The sequence below is a fragment of the Anguilla rostrata genome, chromosome 19, assembly GCF_018555375.3.
Source record: "Anguilla rostrata isolate EN2019 chromosome 19, ASM1855537v3, whole genome shotgun sequence".
NCBI lineage: Eukaryota > Metazoa > Chordata > Actinopteri > Anguilliformes > Anguillidae > Anguilla > Anguilla rostrata.
Window position 1 is genome coordinate 14,438,606 of NC_057951.1, and position 13,723 is coordinate 14,452,328.

At 51.6% G+C, this 13,723-nt stretch overlaps 1 protein-coding gene across 1 annotated transcript in view; it reads left to right on the plus strand.

The window, feature by feature from the left end:
• The window catches only part of LOC135246059 (metabotropic glutamate receptor 8-like), a 97,567-nt gene that overhangs the window by 26,595 nt on the left and 57,249 nt on the right, over nt 1-13,723 (plus strand). Inside the window, exon 4 of the mRNA XM_064319551.1 lies at nt 7,091-7,307. Coding sequence (XP_064175621.1) covers nt 7,091-7,307 — 217 coding nt within the window. The remainder of the gene's footprint in view (nt 1-7,090; nt 7,308-13,723) is intronic.

The window sequence follows — 13,723 nt, forward strand, 5'->3', positions numbered from 1 at the left end:
CATTACGGAGGGATTTGGTGGCAGGCGAAGCTGCGCTTATGAAGCACGCTTTTCTCCTGCTCCGCCCTGCCCGAGCTTCCTCTCAAAGTCTAATATTACTGCAGTCTTGCCCAGGAGCCAATCTGGTTCTGCTGGTGACGTGTGGCCTTGCTCCCTGTGCCTGCGTGCGTGTTCGCGTGCTCATATTCACATGCGCGTTTGTGTGTGTGTGTGTGTGTGCATGTACATGCACATGTGCGTGTTTGCCTGTTATTACAGATAATAACCATACTTTATTAGCCTGTTATTACAGATAATAACCCTTCTCTCTCCCTCTCCCTGATAACATCAGTATAACACTTCCTCTTTCACATTCCTATCGCAGAATGTTCTGGGACTTTCCTCAACTGAACTGAAGCACGGAACCGAATGTTCCCCAGTGTTATTTCATTAAAGAACTTTATCCTTCAAAAGACCTTAAATGCCACACAAGAGGTCAGACTTTATTTATTTTTGTGCACTGCCGCTGAACTTTGGACGTGAACAAATGGCAGATTTTATCTTTCTGTCCTGCGTGTGCTTCACAGCACAAACAACTTTACATAGAAGGCAATTTACACAAGCAATTACACAGCAAAAAACACACAGCAAAAAGCCTTCCCACCTCCGTCAGTAACCCACTGCGTCCCGCACCCTCAGTCTGGGGGGGGGGGGGGGGTTGTGAAGGAGAAAGATTGCCTGGCAGAAAGATGGAGAGAGTCGGGGAAAGGGAGGGAGGGAGTAGATTGGTAGAGTGGGGAGGGAAAGTGATGGATGGAGAAAGTAAATGGAGAAAGCAAGCCCCTCTCCCTGCAGCTCAGAGGACACTCAAAGACCTTACTGGGGCGGGGAGGGAAGGGGGGGGCTGGGGTTCCTTCAGGAGCACGTTGGGACGTCACAGAGCTCGTTTATCCAGCGATCACAGCTTATCGTGGGAGACTCCCCCCGGGCTGCCCAAAGCCCACAGTGGTCCTCCTCAAAAGCGAAACTGTCCCGCTGCAGGTCAGCCTGAACCTCCGCTGGAGCTTCCACTCTAAAAACAGTGTGTGTGTGTGTGTGTGTGTGTGTGTGTGTGTGTGAGTCTGTGTGTGTGTGTGTGTGTGTGTGTGTGTGTGTGTGTGTGTGAGAGTCTGTGTGTGTGTGTGTGTGTGTGTGTGTGTGTGTGTGTGCGTGTGTGTGTGTGTGTGTGTGTGTGTCTGTGTGTGTGTGTGTGTGTGTGTGTGAGTCTGTGTGTTGTGTGTGTGTGTGTGTGTGTGAGAGTCTGAGGGTGTGAGACTGAGACTGAGTGACACATGACCACAACCGTTCTCTCTTGGGATGGGGATTGGGACTGAGTTTGACATCAGGCCTTTATGAAATGCCGTCAGCAGCAATGTTAACTGGACGGGCCCTGTTCAGTGGGATGTTCAGTGGGCTGGCCAAAGTGGAGCATCAGAGGCCTGCTCACACGTCAGCAGGCCAGAGGGGAGTCTGAGATGGGGCCTAGCCCATGCCGGGAATTCTGGGTAATCAGTCCTATATATTACATGTTTCTGTTTGTGCTCTTTCTGGCTGTGCCAGGTGGGCCCTGGTCTTGGAATTGCATTGGTGTTTCTCATTGAAGTTTTTTTCATTCATAATTGGTGCTGAGGTACGTCTTTTGATCGTTGGATTTGATGTCATTTTTACGCATATAAAATGAGCGCAGGCAGTTCAAAGTCACTAAACGCAGACTTACTGCGGGGGTTTTATCGCACGGCGTCCCGATGGCGGTCATAATTAATCCTGTTATGAAACTGAAAGGTCAGGTCCGCGTGACGTCGAGCGGGGCGAGCCAGAACATCAGCACCGAACAACCGCTGGTCTTCATCAAAGAGCTTAGAGTAGTGCACTCTTCAGAGTGACGCTGTGCTGGAACACTGGGCTGCAGGTTATTGGTTATTGGAGCATTAATGCGTAATGGCGCTGTTGTAAGCTAACAAATTCCCAGAGTTAAATACCTTCGAATGATACTCGTACAATATCACTGTTATCGGGCTGTTCAATAATGCCTGAATATTAGGAACTTTTACTGAATGCTGAAAATGTTGGGAAAATATGGAATATTCAGACTGAAGTTTTGGGCGTCTCTAAGTCCACAGAAATTCCACTGCTTGCCATTGTTATTTAGACATAATTCTTGTCTTTTGTACAGACAGTGAATTTGGCAGGTTGATGTGCACTTTTAAGGATTGTGCAGGGAGAGCGTGCTGATTGGTGGGATTGAGGTGCACTTTTCAGGATTGTGCAGGGGAAGCATGCTGATTGGTGGGATTGTAGTGCACAGCTTGCTGATTGGTGGGATTGAAGTGCACAGCGTGGTGATTGGAGGGGTTGAAGTGCACAGCGTGCTGATTGGTGGGATTGAAGTGCACAGCGTGCTGATTGGTGGGATTGAAGTGCACAGCGTGCTGATTGGTGGGTCTGTTGTAGGGTTGCTAGGGGGTTTGGCCAGAGTGGACTCTGCGGCGGGTTTGTTAGCTGACCCCGAGCGTCTGGACGCTCCGATTCCGGCTCTTTCTGAGCGCGTTTGCCCCGGGGTCAGCGTCGGTTCGGCACAAACGCTTACAGCATGCAGAACGCCAGAAAGAGAATATCTTCTGCCAATGCCCCAGCGCAAGAAAGATGAGGCAACGGCTGAATTAAATTTAGGAAAAGGCTTTGCAGCGCAAGCTTAAGATGAGTATTGCAGAGAGGTTTGGGCACTGAGTGCAGGAGGAGAGGTTTGTGTGTGTGTGTGTGTGTGTGTGTGTAGCACTGTGTGTGTGTGTGTGTGTGTGTGTGTGTGTGTCTGTGTGTAGCACTGTGTGTGTGTGTGTGTGTGTGTGTATGCAGCACTGTGTGTGTGTGTGTGTGCATGTGTGTGTGTGTCTGTGTGTGTCACTGTGTGTGTGTGCATGTGTGTGTGTGTGTGTGTGCGTGTATGTGTGTGTGTGTGTGTGTCTGTGTGTAGCACTGTGTGCGTGTGTGTGTGTGTGTGTGTCTATGTGTAGCACTGTGTGTGTGTGTGTGTGTGTGTGTGTGTGTGTGTGTGTGTGTGTGCGTGTATGTGTGTGTGTGTGTGTGTGTGTGTGGTGTGTGTGTGTGTGTTATTTCTAAGCCAGTCAGGCGAGCAGTTTAACGGCTCTGCAGTGACCCCTGATCACTGCTGCCCCACACAGGAGAAACAAAACCAGAATCTGAGATCTGCCAGAAGAGCTCTGCTCTCGACTGATCTGGCCTTCCTCAGGTTTTTAAAGCTGAGGGAGAGAGGGAGAGGGAGGCAGAGAGAGAGAGGGATGGGAAGGAGAGGGAGGGATAGAGAGAGGGATGGGAGAGAGGATGGAGAGAGAGAGAGAGAGGGTTGGAGAGAGGGATGGAGAGGGAGAGGGAGGGATAGAGAGAGGGATGGGAGAGAGAGAGAGAGGGATGGAGAGAGAGAGAGAAAGAGGGAGAGAGAGGGAGGAGGGGAGGCAGAGAGAGCCCAGGGCTCGTCTGCTGTGGTTTGGTGTTTGAAATTCAGCCACATCCAGCTGGCATCTGTCCCCGTGTGTCCTCATTAGTCACTGCTACTCATCACCAAACAGTCACATCCAGTGCTGTGCGTATGTGTGTGTGTGTGTGTGTGCGCGTGTGTGTGTGTGTGTGTCAGTATGTGTGTGTGCATGTGTACATTCGTGTGTGTGTGTGCGTTTGCATTGAGACAGTTATCAGCAGTACCATTCATTCCCAAATGAAAGTCCCTGATTGACAGTGAGAGCTCCTGGGGGAGCAGTTATTCTGAATATAATATAATAGCAGCGATCACAGGCCCGCGGGGTGCTGACGCTGGCCCTCACCGCGGGGGGGGCTCGGTCCTGCCCCCCCCCCCGGTGGAAATGACTCACGTTCACACGCCTCTGAATGAACGCCCCAGGGGGCTCGGTACGGGAGTCTGCGCTGAGAATCGATCTCCTGCATCACCCAAATTCCTCCATGAGTCCCCTGGGACTCGCACTGCCACACACATCTGCTGTGTCACACTGAGGCACAGCGTCCACCCCTCCCTCCCTCACTCTGTCCCCCTCTCTCCCTCTCTCTCTCCCTTACTCCCTCTCTCCTTCCCTCTCTCTGTGCTCTCTCCCTCTCTCTCCCTCCCTACCTCTTTCCCTTCCTCCCTCTCTCCTTCCCTCTCTCTGTGCTCTGTCCCTCTCTCTCCCTCCCTCACTCTATCCCCCTCTCTCCCTCTCTCTCTCCCTACTCCCTCTCTCCCTTCCCTCTCTCTGTCCCTCTCTCCTCCTCTCCTCCCTCCTCTTTCCCTTCCTCCTCTCTCTTCTCTTCCCTCTCTCTCTCCCTCTCCTCTCTTCTCCTCTCCTCCTTCTCTCTCTTCCCCCTCTCTCCCTCTCTCTCTCCTCTCCCTCTCCTCCCTCTCCTGTGCTCTCTCCCTCTCTCCTCTCCTCTCCTTCTTCTCTCTCCTCTCTCTCCTCTCTCTTTCTCTATCCTCCTCTTCTCTCTTCTCTCTATCCGTCCCTCTCTCTGTGCTCTCTCTCTCTCCAGTGATGCGAGGGGTTCCTTCCTGCTGTATTAACATTACAGGAGTTGCATTGTGTTGCATTTACAGCACAAACATATGGAAGAGTATCTCTCCCTCCCTCCCTCCCTCTCTCCTCCCTCCCTCCCTCCCTCTCTCTCTCCTCCCTCCCTCCCTCCCTCTCTCTCTCCAGTGTAGCAGTATGAGCAGGAGCAGAGCAGCAGTCTCACTGGGGCACATGATTTATCGCCTGTGTTTTCAGTGCTCTACTGAAAAGTGATGTGCAGAATAGGAACAGAATGTGTCCCTCAGTCCTAATCTGACACCATCCATTTTAGAAGTGCATAAAGTCAGCTCTAGTTTCAGAGTGCAGATGATCTGCATGTTCCCAGGCGAACAATCCACCTTCTGAAGGCACTGCTCGTGCGAAATCTGATTGGTGGGTTTTCTTGTGGTTTGAGTAACCTTTATTTGGGTCTGCAGTTTTGTTAATCTGTTATGAATGTACTCTGAGAATAACAATGTAAACCATGCAGGTATGTCTGGGGGGGGGAAACTGGAATAAGCCAGCTCCTGTAACCATCTGTACCTTTTTGTCCCATGTCCCCATCCGTACTCATGGCGCTGCGTTGGGAAGGCGTCTGCCCTGTGCAGATGGGTGTTTCAGGGGCGCTGTGTTCGTCTCCCTCTCAATGTGTTTGAGCGCAGAGCGTTATCTCAGTCTTATTGAATTACACACTTAATTACAACGGCATTCTTTTTCTCCCCGGTGAGGCAAAAAAAACAGCTTTTTTCCCCAAAGACTGCCAGCCCAGATTTATTTGATCTGCCTTTTGATTTAAAAGGGCTAAATTCATTAGCGGAAATGAAATTAGGCGGATTGATGGTGCAGTGAAGTTCCTGGTAATGTCGTTATGAATCTTTCATTTCTTTCTCCAGCTTTGATTGTTTTCTGTGGCTCTTTGAGGCTCTGAGAGTTTCTGGAGTCCAGAAGCTCGTCCAAGTCTCAGCCAATCAGCAATGGCCGCTGCAGTGACCTCTCTCATCAGCTTAGCATGGTTTGAGCCTGTCCAGGTGGGGAGGGGAGGCCAGCCAACTGTGTGCTTTGCTATTGGACCAAAGCTCAGGTACTCTCTGTGGTCAGTTCTGCTCCTGTGATGCTGAATTGTTGACAGTTATTTACTCAACTGTGATCCAGAGCTTGTGGAATCTTGCCGGAACCAATCGGATTGTGGGAAACTAGCCTGAACAACTTTTAAATCCCTGTTGAGAAAGAGAATATAATAAAGGTAAACCATCATTTCCCAAAGCACCTTTTATGAGCAGACACGGCCTCGGCGTTGCCATGACAGCAGTGCCCGATTCTGCGTCAGTGTTGAACAGTAAATAGCAGCATTTATTTTTTTAATTATTAAATCAATAAACACAGAGACAATGTAACTTTTTATTGTTTAAAAAAAAATAGTTTTCATTTGTTCATGTTTTTTGCCATGTTTAAATGCCATTTGTTTTATATGCTAATTAGTTTTTTTCCACTTGTTGAAACTTCACTGCGTCATAATGACCTGCTTCGTGAGGTAGCGTCACCCAGCACGCCTCTAAACGCCTGATTCGTGCGTGCGAACGCGTCCGTCGCGTGAATCGTCAGAAACGCAGCGAGTCTGCTGAGTCACGGAACGCGTCACTATAGCGAACGCGGCGCGCGGCGCGGTGGACGTGTGCTAGCTCGCTCTGCTTGTGGCTCGGAACAGTCTGTGCTGAGAGTAACGAGACGATATTTTTAGAATCTGCATACATCTCTGGAAATATGTATTTTACTCTGTGTGCGTCGCGAGAGTTTCATTTCTATAGCGAATCTCCCTCGGTCTTATTTACTTTTTCTGCTGTTTTCGGAAATGCATTATTCATCCAGCGCCGCCTGGAAATTTGATAAAAGGCCTTTCCCATGATTCCCGGTGCTGGGCTTTGGGGAGCGTGAGCGGAGTTTAAGAGGAAGCGTGGTGTTTCTGCAGCAGCCCCCGCTGTTTACGCGCTGACCCCTCTAAGAGCGCACGCTAATTCACTGAGCCCTGCTTTCCGCCATGGCTGTTATCCTTCCAGCTTAGCGCGATTCATGGCTGTCTGAAGGGCGGTAATGGCTCAGTTGATGCAGTCTGTGAGGGGATGTGAGGGGATGTGAGGGGACTGTGCAGCAGTCTGTGAGGGGATGTGAGGGGATGTGAGGGGACTGTGCAGCAGTCTGTGAGCGGATGTGAGGGGATGTGAGTGGACTGTGCAGCAGTCTGTGAGGGGATGTGAGGGGACTGTGCAGCAGTCTGTGAGGGGATGTGGGACTGTCAGCTCGTGGGTGAGGTGAGTACTGTGCAGCAGTCTGTGAGGGGTTGAGGATGAGTGCTGTGCACAGTCTGTGGGTGTAGGATTGCAGTCTGTAGAGTGACTGTGCAGCAGCTGTGAGTTAGGATGGCAGCGTCTGTGAGGGGATGTGAGGTCTGTAGTGACAGTCTGTGGTAATGGTCTGTAGTTGGTCTGTAGTGATGGTCTGTGGGCCCTGCTCTCTCTCCTCAGATCCCGCAGATCAGCTACGCCTCCACGGCGCCGGAGCTCAGCGATAACAGCCGCTACGACTTCTTCTCCCGCGTGGTGCCGCCCGACTCCTACCAGGCGCAGGCCATGCTGGACATCGTCATGGCGATGGGCTGGAACTACGTCTCCACGCTGGCGTCCGAGGGCAACTACGGCGAGAGCGGCGTGGAGGCCTTCGTCCAGATCTCCCGGGAGACCGGTCAGTCCCGCCCCGCGCACACGCACGCACACGCACGCACGCGCACACACGCACACACGCACACACGCACGCACGCGCACACACACACACACACGAGGGCAGACCCTAACCCTAACACCCACACCCATGGAGAGTTGGGTGGCGTTTCATTGGCTGTCTCGGTTGAGTGATGTCAGTGTTTTGCCTGGGAGGGGTTTACAGACAGCTGCCAGCGTTCTCTCTGGCGGCTGGCATGCGATGTGTGTGTTTATTTGGAGGCTGAAAGGAATGTGACAGCTTCTGGCTGGGCGCCTGCCAGACGCCTGGCTGCTGCAGGGCTGATTTATGAATTCTTGGATTGCGTCCAATCAAACGCTTTCCCTGGCTTTCTGTTTCTCAGCGCCTTTTAATTGGCTGAATTTCTCTAATTCCCTGCACTTGACAATCGGGATCAAAAACAGTGAGATGAAAAAACATCTGTAATGCCATCAGATATTTTACTGACTGGATAGAAGCCAGTGTGAAGCTCCCTGCTTTGGCTGTTAGTGTGTGTGTGTGTGTGTATCTGTGTGTGTGTGTGTGTGTATCTGTGAGTGTGTGTGTTGTGTGGTATCTGTGAGCGTGTGTGTGTGTGTGTGTGTGTGTGTGTGGTGGTGGTGTGTGTGTGTGTGTGTGTGTGCGTGTGTATCTGTGTGCATGTGTGTGTGCGTGTGTGTGTGTGTGTGTGTGCTGAGTGTGTGTGTGTGTGCGTGTGTATCTGTGTGCATGTTGTGTGCGTGTGTGTGTGTGTGTGTGCGTGTGTATCTGTGTGCATGTGTGTGTGCGTGTGTGTGTTGGCTCCATGTCCCCTGTTCCCAGAGCAGCTTTGGAAATGGGGCACCATAATCACCCCCATCCTTTCCCCTGACCCCCATAATCAATTTTGGCGCTGCGTGATTGGATTACCACTGTGGCTGATGGAAAAGCCGCTGAATTAATTATGATATAAACTGCAGCGTTAAAATTCACAAGCTGTAACATATATGTGCTTAGGAGATTAACCAGGGGCTATACGGGTCCCCTGGGACCTTTAGACATGCTGCTTCCATTCAGAATCATGTGTGTGTGTGCGTGTGTGTGTGTGTGCGTGCGTGAGCGTGTGTGTGTGTGTGTGTGTGTGTGTGTGTGTGTGTGTCTGTGAGTCTGTGTGTGTGTGCGTGCGTGCATGTGTGAGTGTGTACGTGAGCGCGTGTGTGTGAGTGAGAGAGCGTGTGTGTGTGTGTGTGAGTGTGTGTGCACATACATGAGTGAGTGTGTGTGTGTGTGTGAGAGAGCGCTGTGTGTGTGTGTGTGTGTGTGTGTGTGATGATGTGTGTGTGTGTGTGTGTGTGTGTGTCTGTGAGTGTGTGTGTGTGTGTGTGTGTGTGTGTGTGTGTGTGAGAGAGTGTCTGTGTGTCTGTGTGTGTGTGTGTTTTTGGAGTCTGGGTCCCCATGACTTTTCTGTTCCTCGTCTTTAAAGAACATGAGATTCACGGAGAGGGGCGAAGGGGCAGAGACTCAGAGAAGCGGAACGCAGGGGAACAGAAGAGCGCTGGAGCGGGGGGCTGGGTCACGCATGCGTAAATAAGACGGGCGTGAACGCGCTCTCTCACGCGCCGCTTCAAATAAAGGAATGTGGTAAAAACACACACAGCGAGCGCAGGGGGGAACACTGCAGACTGACACAGAGAGAGGGAGAGCGGGAGATGGGCGGTCTAGGAGAAGAGAGGAAAGTGAGACTCAGACTCACAAGACCCCAGACCCAGGCCACCAGAGCCCAGACCCCGCAGGCCACCCAGAGCCCCAGACCCCCGGCGCACCAGACCCAGACCCCAGGCCACCCAGAGCCCTCCAGGACCACAGGCCACCACCCTGGCCAGACCCTCTGACTGGGGAGGAATGGCAGCTCTGGGTTTGAGTGGCTTTGTGCTCTTGGTCCGGGACGTCTCCCCTGATCCGGACCGGTCTCTGTCTGCCGCAAGCCCACAAAATGAAAAGCCTTTTTGGGTTTAGAGGTTCCACTGGGCTGCCTGCCCTCCATGTACTCGGGTCATAATGAGAGAGGGAGAGGGAGAGGGAGAGAGGGAGAGAGGGAGCAGTTTAGAAAGCTGAAATGCGCTGGGCTGTGACTCTGGCTGCCTGGTCTGTGATGTAGAGGCATGGAGGAGGTTTTTCTGTGAGCTTCCCCCCCTGAGACAGGCTGACAGCTCCGGGCTTCTGTGCCCCAACACAACACAGAGCGGAGACAGAGGATTAGAGAGACGTCCAATTAGCCGCACGTAGCATCTGCATGGAGCAGTCAGGCACAGGGCCTGCTGGGGCGAGCACAGCGTTTCTCTCTCGCCCGTGAGCTCCCAATAATGGAGTAAAAACCTCATCTCATTCTTGGCTGGAGCGTTTTATGTTATTTCTTTTCTTGGCGGGCTCCCTTGGATCTTGGTCAGGACGCCTCAGAGCTTGAGAATTTGTACACTTTGGATGTTTACCGGGATAACTCAGAATCCGTTTACCGGGATAACTCAGAGTCCGTTTACCGGGATAACTCAGAGTCCGTTTACCGGGATAACTCAGAGTCCGTTTACCGGGATAACTCAGAGTCCGTTTACCGGGATAACTCAGAGTCCGTTTACCGGGATAACTCAGAGTCCGTTTACCGGGATAACTCAGAGTCCGTTTACCGGGATAACTCAGAGTCCGTTTACCGGGATAACTCAGAGTCAGTTTACCGGGATAACTCAGAGTCCGTTTAAGAGCTTCGTTCAAGGGTACCTCAGAGGCCCTAGACCTGGGATTCAAACCTGCAGCCAAAAGAGTCTCCCAAAACCCAGCTCTCTGATTGGACACTGGAGCACTGTGAGTTTTACCCTTCACCACTGTAAGCCCAGCCCAGCGATGGCAGTCCATTGTGATGTCATATGTGATGTAATCAGTAGGGGGGGGGGGGTGATGGTGAGAATGTGACGGTTGGGGTAACTGCGGATGCTCAGGGGGTAAGCAGTGAGGGACCAGGCCTACGCCCCCCCCCATCCCCACCCCCACCCCAGCCCCCACCCCAGCGGGGCACAGGCACGTTTTCCCCGTTTACCTTGGGATGTGGAAACTTCCCTCCCTTTCATCCTCTGCCCACACCCTGCCCCAGCAGGGCAGAAATATTAAAACAGCGTTAAGTAGGCATTCAAAAAAACCTTCACATCCTTTGAGCTCAGATGAAGAACTTTCACTTCAAACTTTATATCTTTCTTTTTTAAGTTTTCCTTTGAAGATTTAGAGTCTTCGTCCCTGGACTGGACTGGACTGGACTGGACTGGACTGATATAGCACAGCACAGCACAGATCAGCACAGCAAAACACACCACCGCACAGCACGGTCAACTGTGCTGTGAAGAGTCTGTTCTTTACGTGTGTCAAACAGGTGCATTAACCCCATCTGCCCCGTGTGTGTGTGCGTAGATGTGCGTGCGTCCGTCCGTGTTCGTGTGTGTGCATGTGTGTGTGTGCGTGTGTGTTCGTGTGTGTGTGTGTGCGTGTGTGTGTGTGTGCATGCGTGTGTGTGGTAACAGCACAGCTCAATTCAGTTCAGCACAGGACCTCCACTGCAGGGTCTGCCCACATACCCAGCATCCGCAGAGCAGAGCAGAGCAGAGCGGAGCAGAGGCGCGTGTAATCAGCATTAACACCATGTGCTTGCTCGCCCGGCTCACTCTAATCACATTTCCCATACTGCCCCTGTGCTGGGCTGGATGTGCAGATAAGCCGCGCGGGTTTGGCACCTGGCGCTGCTGCGGCCTGCGTGTGGGATTGGTGCTCAACGCCTCCCACCTTTAATTACGTCTCTCCTTTCATATGTGACTATGACGGGAAATAACTCCACACGCTGGAACACCAGGCAGCCGTGCGTACAGGCAGCAGCCGCCTGGAGAAGGCAGAGTACACTGAGTGCACTTTTGTGTCCATTTAGTTTTTCTGTTTATGCTTAAGGGTGTTGGATTTGAGGTCTGAGATGAATCTGAGACAAAATGGCTGCCAGTCATCTTTTATTTCAGGTGTTTACATGTGTTGCGTATGCTTCTCCAGTTTACAGAAGCAGCTGGTTTTGTGTTGATCCCTCGTTTTCAGCTGTATGACAGTGAATGCCTTTCTGTGGGTGTATACTGCAGATGGTACTGTGGCTCTCTCTCTTTCTCTCTCTCCCTCTCTCTGTCTCTCTCCCCCCCTCTCCCTCTTTCTTTCTCTCTTGCTCTCACATGAAGGTGGAATCAAATCAGAGGGTTGACTTGTTGCTGATTATCAGGCTGGTTCTTTTGGTCCAAGGTCAAACTGTCCCTTTCATGTTTACTAAACGCAGAGCGCTCCCCTGTCACAGCCCCCCCCGAACACCCCCCCTCGCACCAGCCGCTCCCCCATCACAGCCCCCCCCCTCGCCCCCCCCCTCGCACCAGCCGCTCCCCCTGTGCGTCTCTCACATCTCAGCTCTGCGCTGGTCACGCGCTGACAGGGCTAATGAGCCTCAGAGGCTGAGAGGCTGGGGGACAGAGCAGGCGGGCAGCGGGAGCACTGGGCACGCTCCGTGGGTCTGTAGTCAGGGCTGTGCTCCGTGGGTCTGTAGCTCTATGGATCTGTAGTCCGGTCTGTAGCTCTATGGGTCTGTGGTCAGGGCTGTGCTCTGTGGGTCTGTAGTGGTCACATGATCACTCCCAGGACAAAAACCTCTCTGTTACCCTTGTCAGACCAGCCAATTTATTTCTGTCCCTCATAGAGGACACGTCTGTGTGTCTGAGGAGCTGGACTGAGTGGTACTGATGGGCTCAGCAGGACGTCCCGCTCAGGAACTTGCCTGTGACCTCCTGCAGCGCTGCTGTCAGCGAGAGCACCTTAAACCAAGAAGGGGGGTCAACAAGTAAAAGCGTTATAAAGAAAATTACAAAAGCAGTCCTCCTGTTCAGCGAAAACATAAACAGAAGAGCCTGATGATAGATGGAGGGCCCTTGGACAGTCCGCTTTCCACTTTGGTCTGCGGTTTTAGCCACGGTGAAGTAAGGGTGTTTAGGTTCAACTGAAAACAGAAAGAGAATGAGCTCATAAATCCCTTTCATCTGCTGCACCGGAGAGGCAGAAGTGCTCTGAATGCAATGTGCCTCCCGAGATTGCCGGGAATAGGCCGGGAGGTTAAAGCATCCCAGCATGCTTTGCTGTGGGCGTATTTGCGTTCTCACAGGCTGAATACGTACTCAGGCTGAAGTGTGTCATGTCATTCAGCGTCAGAGGTGGGACTGACAGAAGATCTGAAGTCTGAAATAAGAGTGATCACCTACACAAGACTTAGTCTTCCAATGAAAAGTCTTCCTTTAATTGGAAATAGCATTGGCACTGGAATGACATGTCATGTCAACCAAAATAAAAACAAAATTTTTGCCTGTTTCATAGATTTCAAGAAGGCATTTGATTCAAATTGGCACAATGGTTTGTTCTACACGTTTATCCAAAGTGGTGTAGGGGGTAAAGTATATGATATAATCAAATCAATGTACACCAAAAACAAATGCGGAGTCAAAATTGGAAACAAAAGAACAGAATTCTTCTCCTCTCTCTCTCTCTCTCTCTCTCTCTCTCTCTTTCTCTCTCTCTCTGTCTCCCTCTCTCTCTCTCCTTCTCCCTGTATCTCTCTCCCTCCTTCCCCCCTCTCTCTCTCTCTCTCTCTCTCTTTCTCTCACTATATCTGCGTTTACACGGATCCTCGTATTCCATGTCTAATCAGATTAGCCACCCAATCAGAATAAACACGCCTGGTGTAACCAGCTCAGTCGGAGCAGACTCTCCGGTTCCCGTGTGAGTTTCGTTCGCTCTGAAAGGGCTGCGTAAGCCTTTTGTTAATCCGCTCCATAGGAGAATGCTACTCCTGTAAACACTAAAACCGACTGATTTGTTTGCATGGGATGAATATTCTGCCTGCGTACGCTGATTCACATTGTATGAGACTAAAACTGGTCTGTGGGCGACTCTCCTCCTTTCTGAAATGTTAACAGAACGCCACGCCTCCTGGTCTTCTCCTGTTTAATAACTGCGGGGTAATTATATTCCATTAACACTGCTGCCTGAAAGCCTCTCAGAGCTGTCCATGAAAATACTGCACACACCTCATGATGCATATCTGCAGATATTTATAGAAATTTGTATGATGTTGTATGATGCCAGTCGGAGTAAGTGTTTTCGGGGCGATGCAGTGTTCTGGATGTAAACGTGGCCGGTCGTCCCTCTCCCTCCCTCCCTCCCTCCCTCCCTCTCTCTCTCCCCTCCCTCCCTCTCTCTCTTCCCTCCCTCTCCCCCTCCTCCCTCTCTCCCACTCCCCTCCCTTCTCCCCCTTCCCCCTCACCTCCTCCCTCTCCCCCCTCTTCCTCCCATCCCTCCCTCCCCCCCTCTTT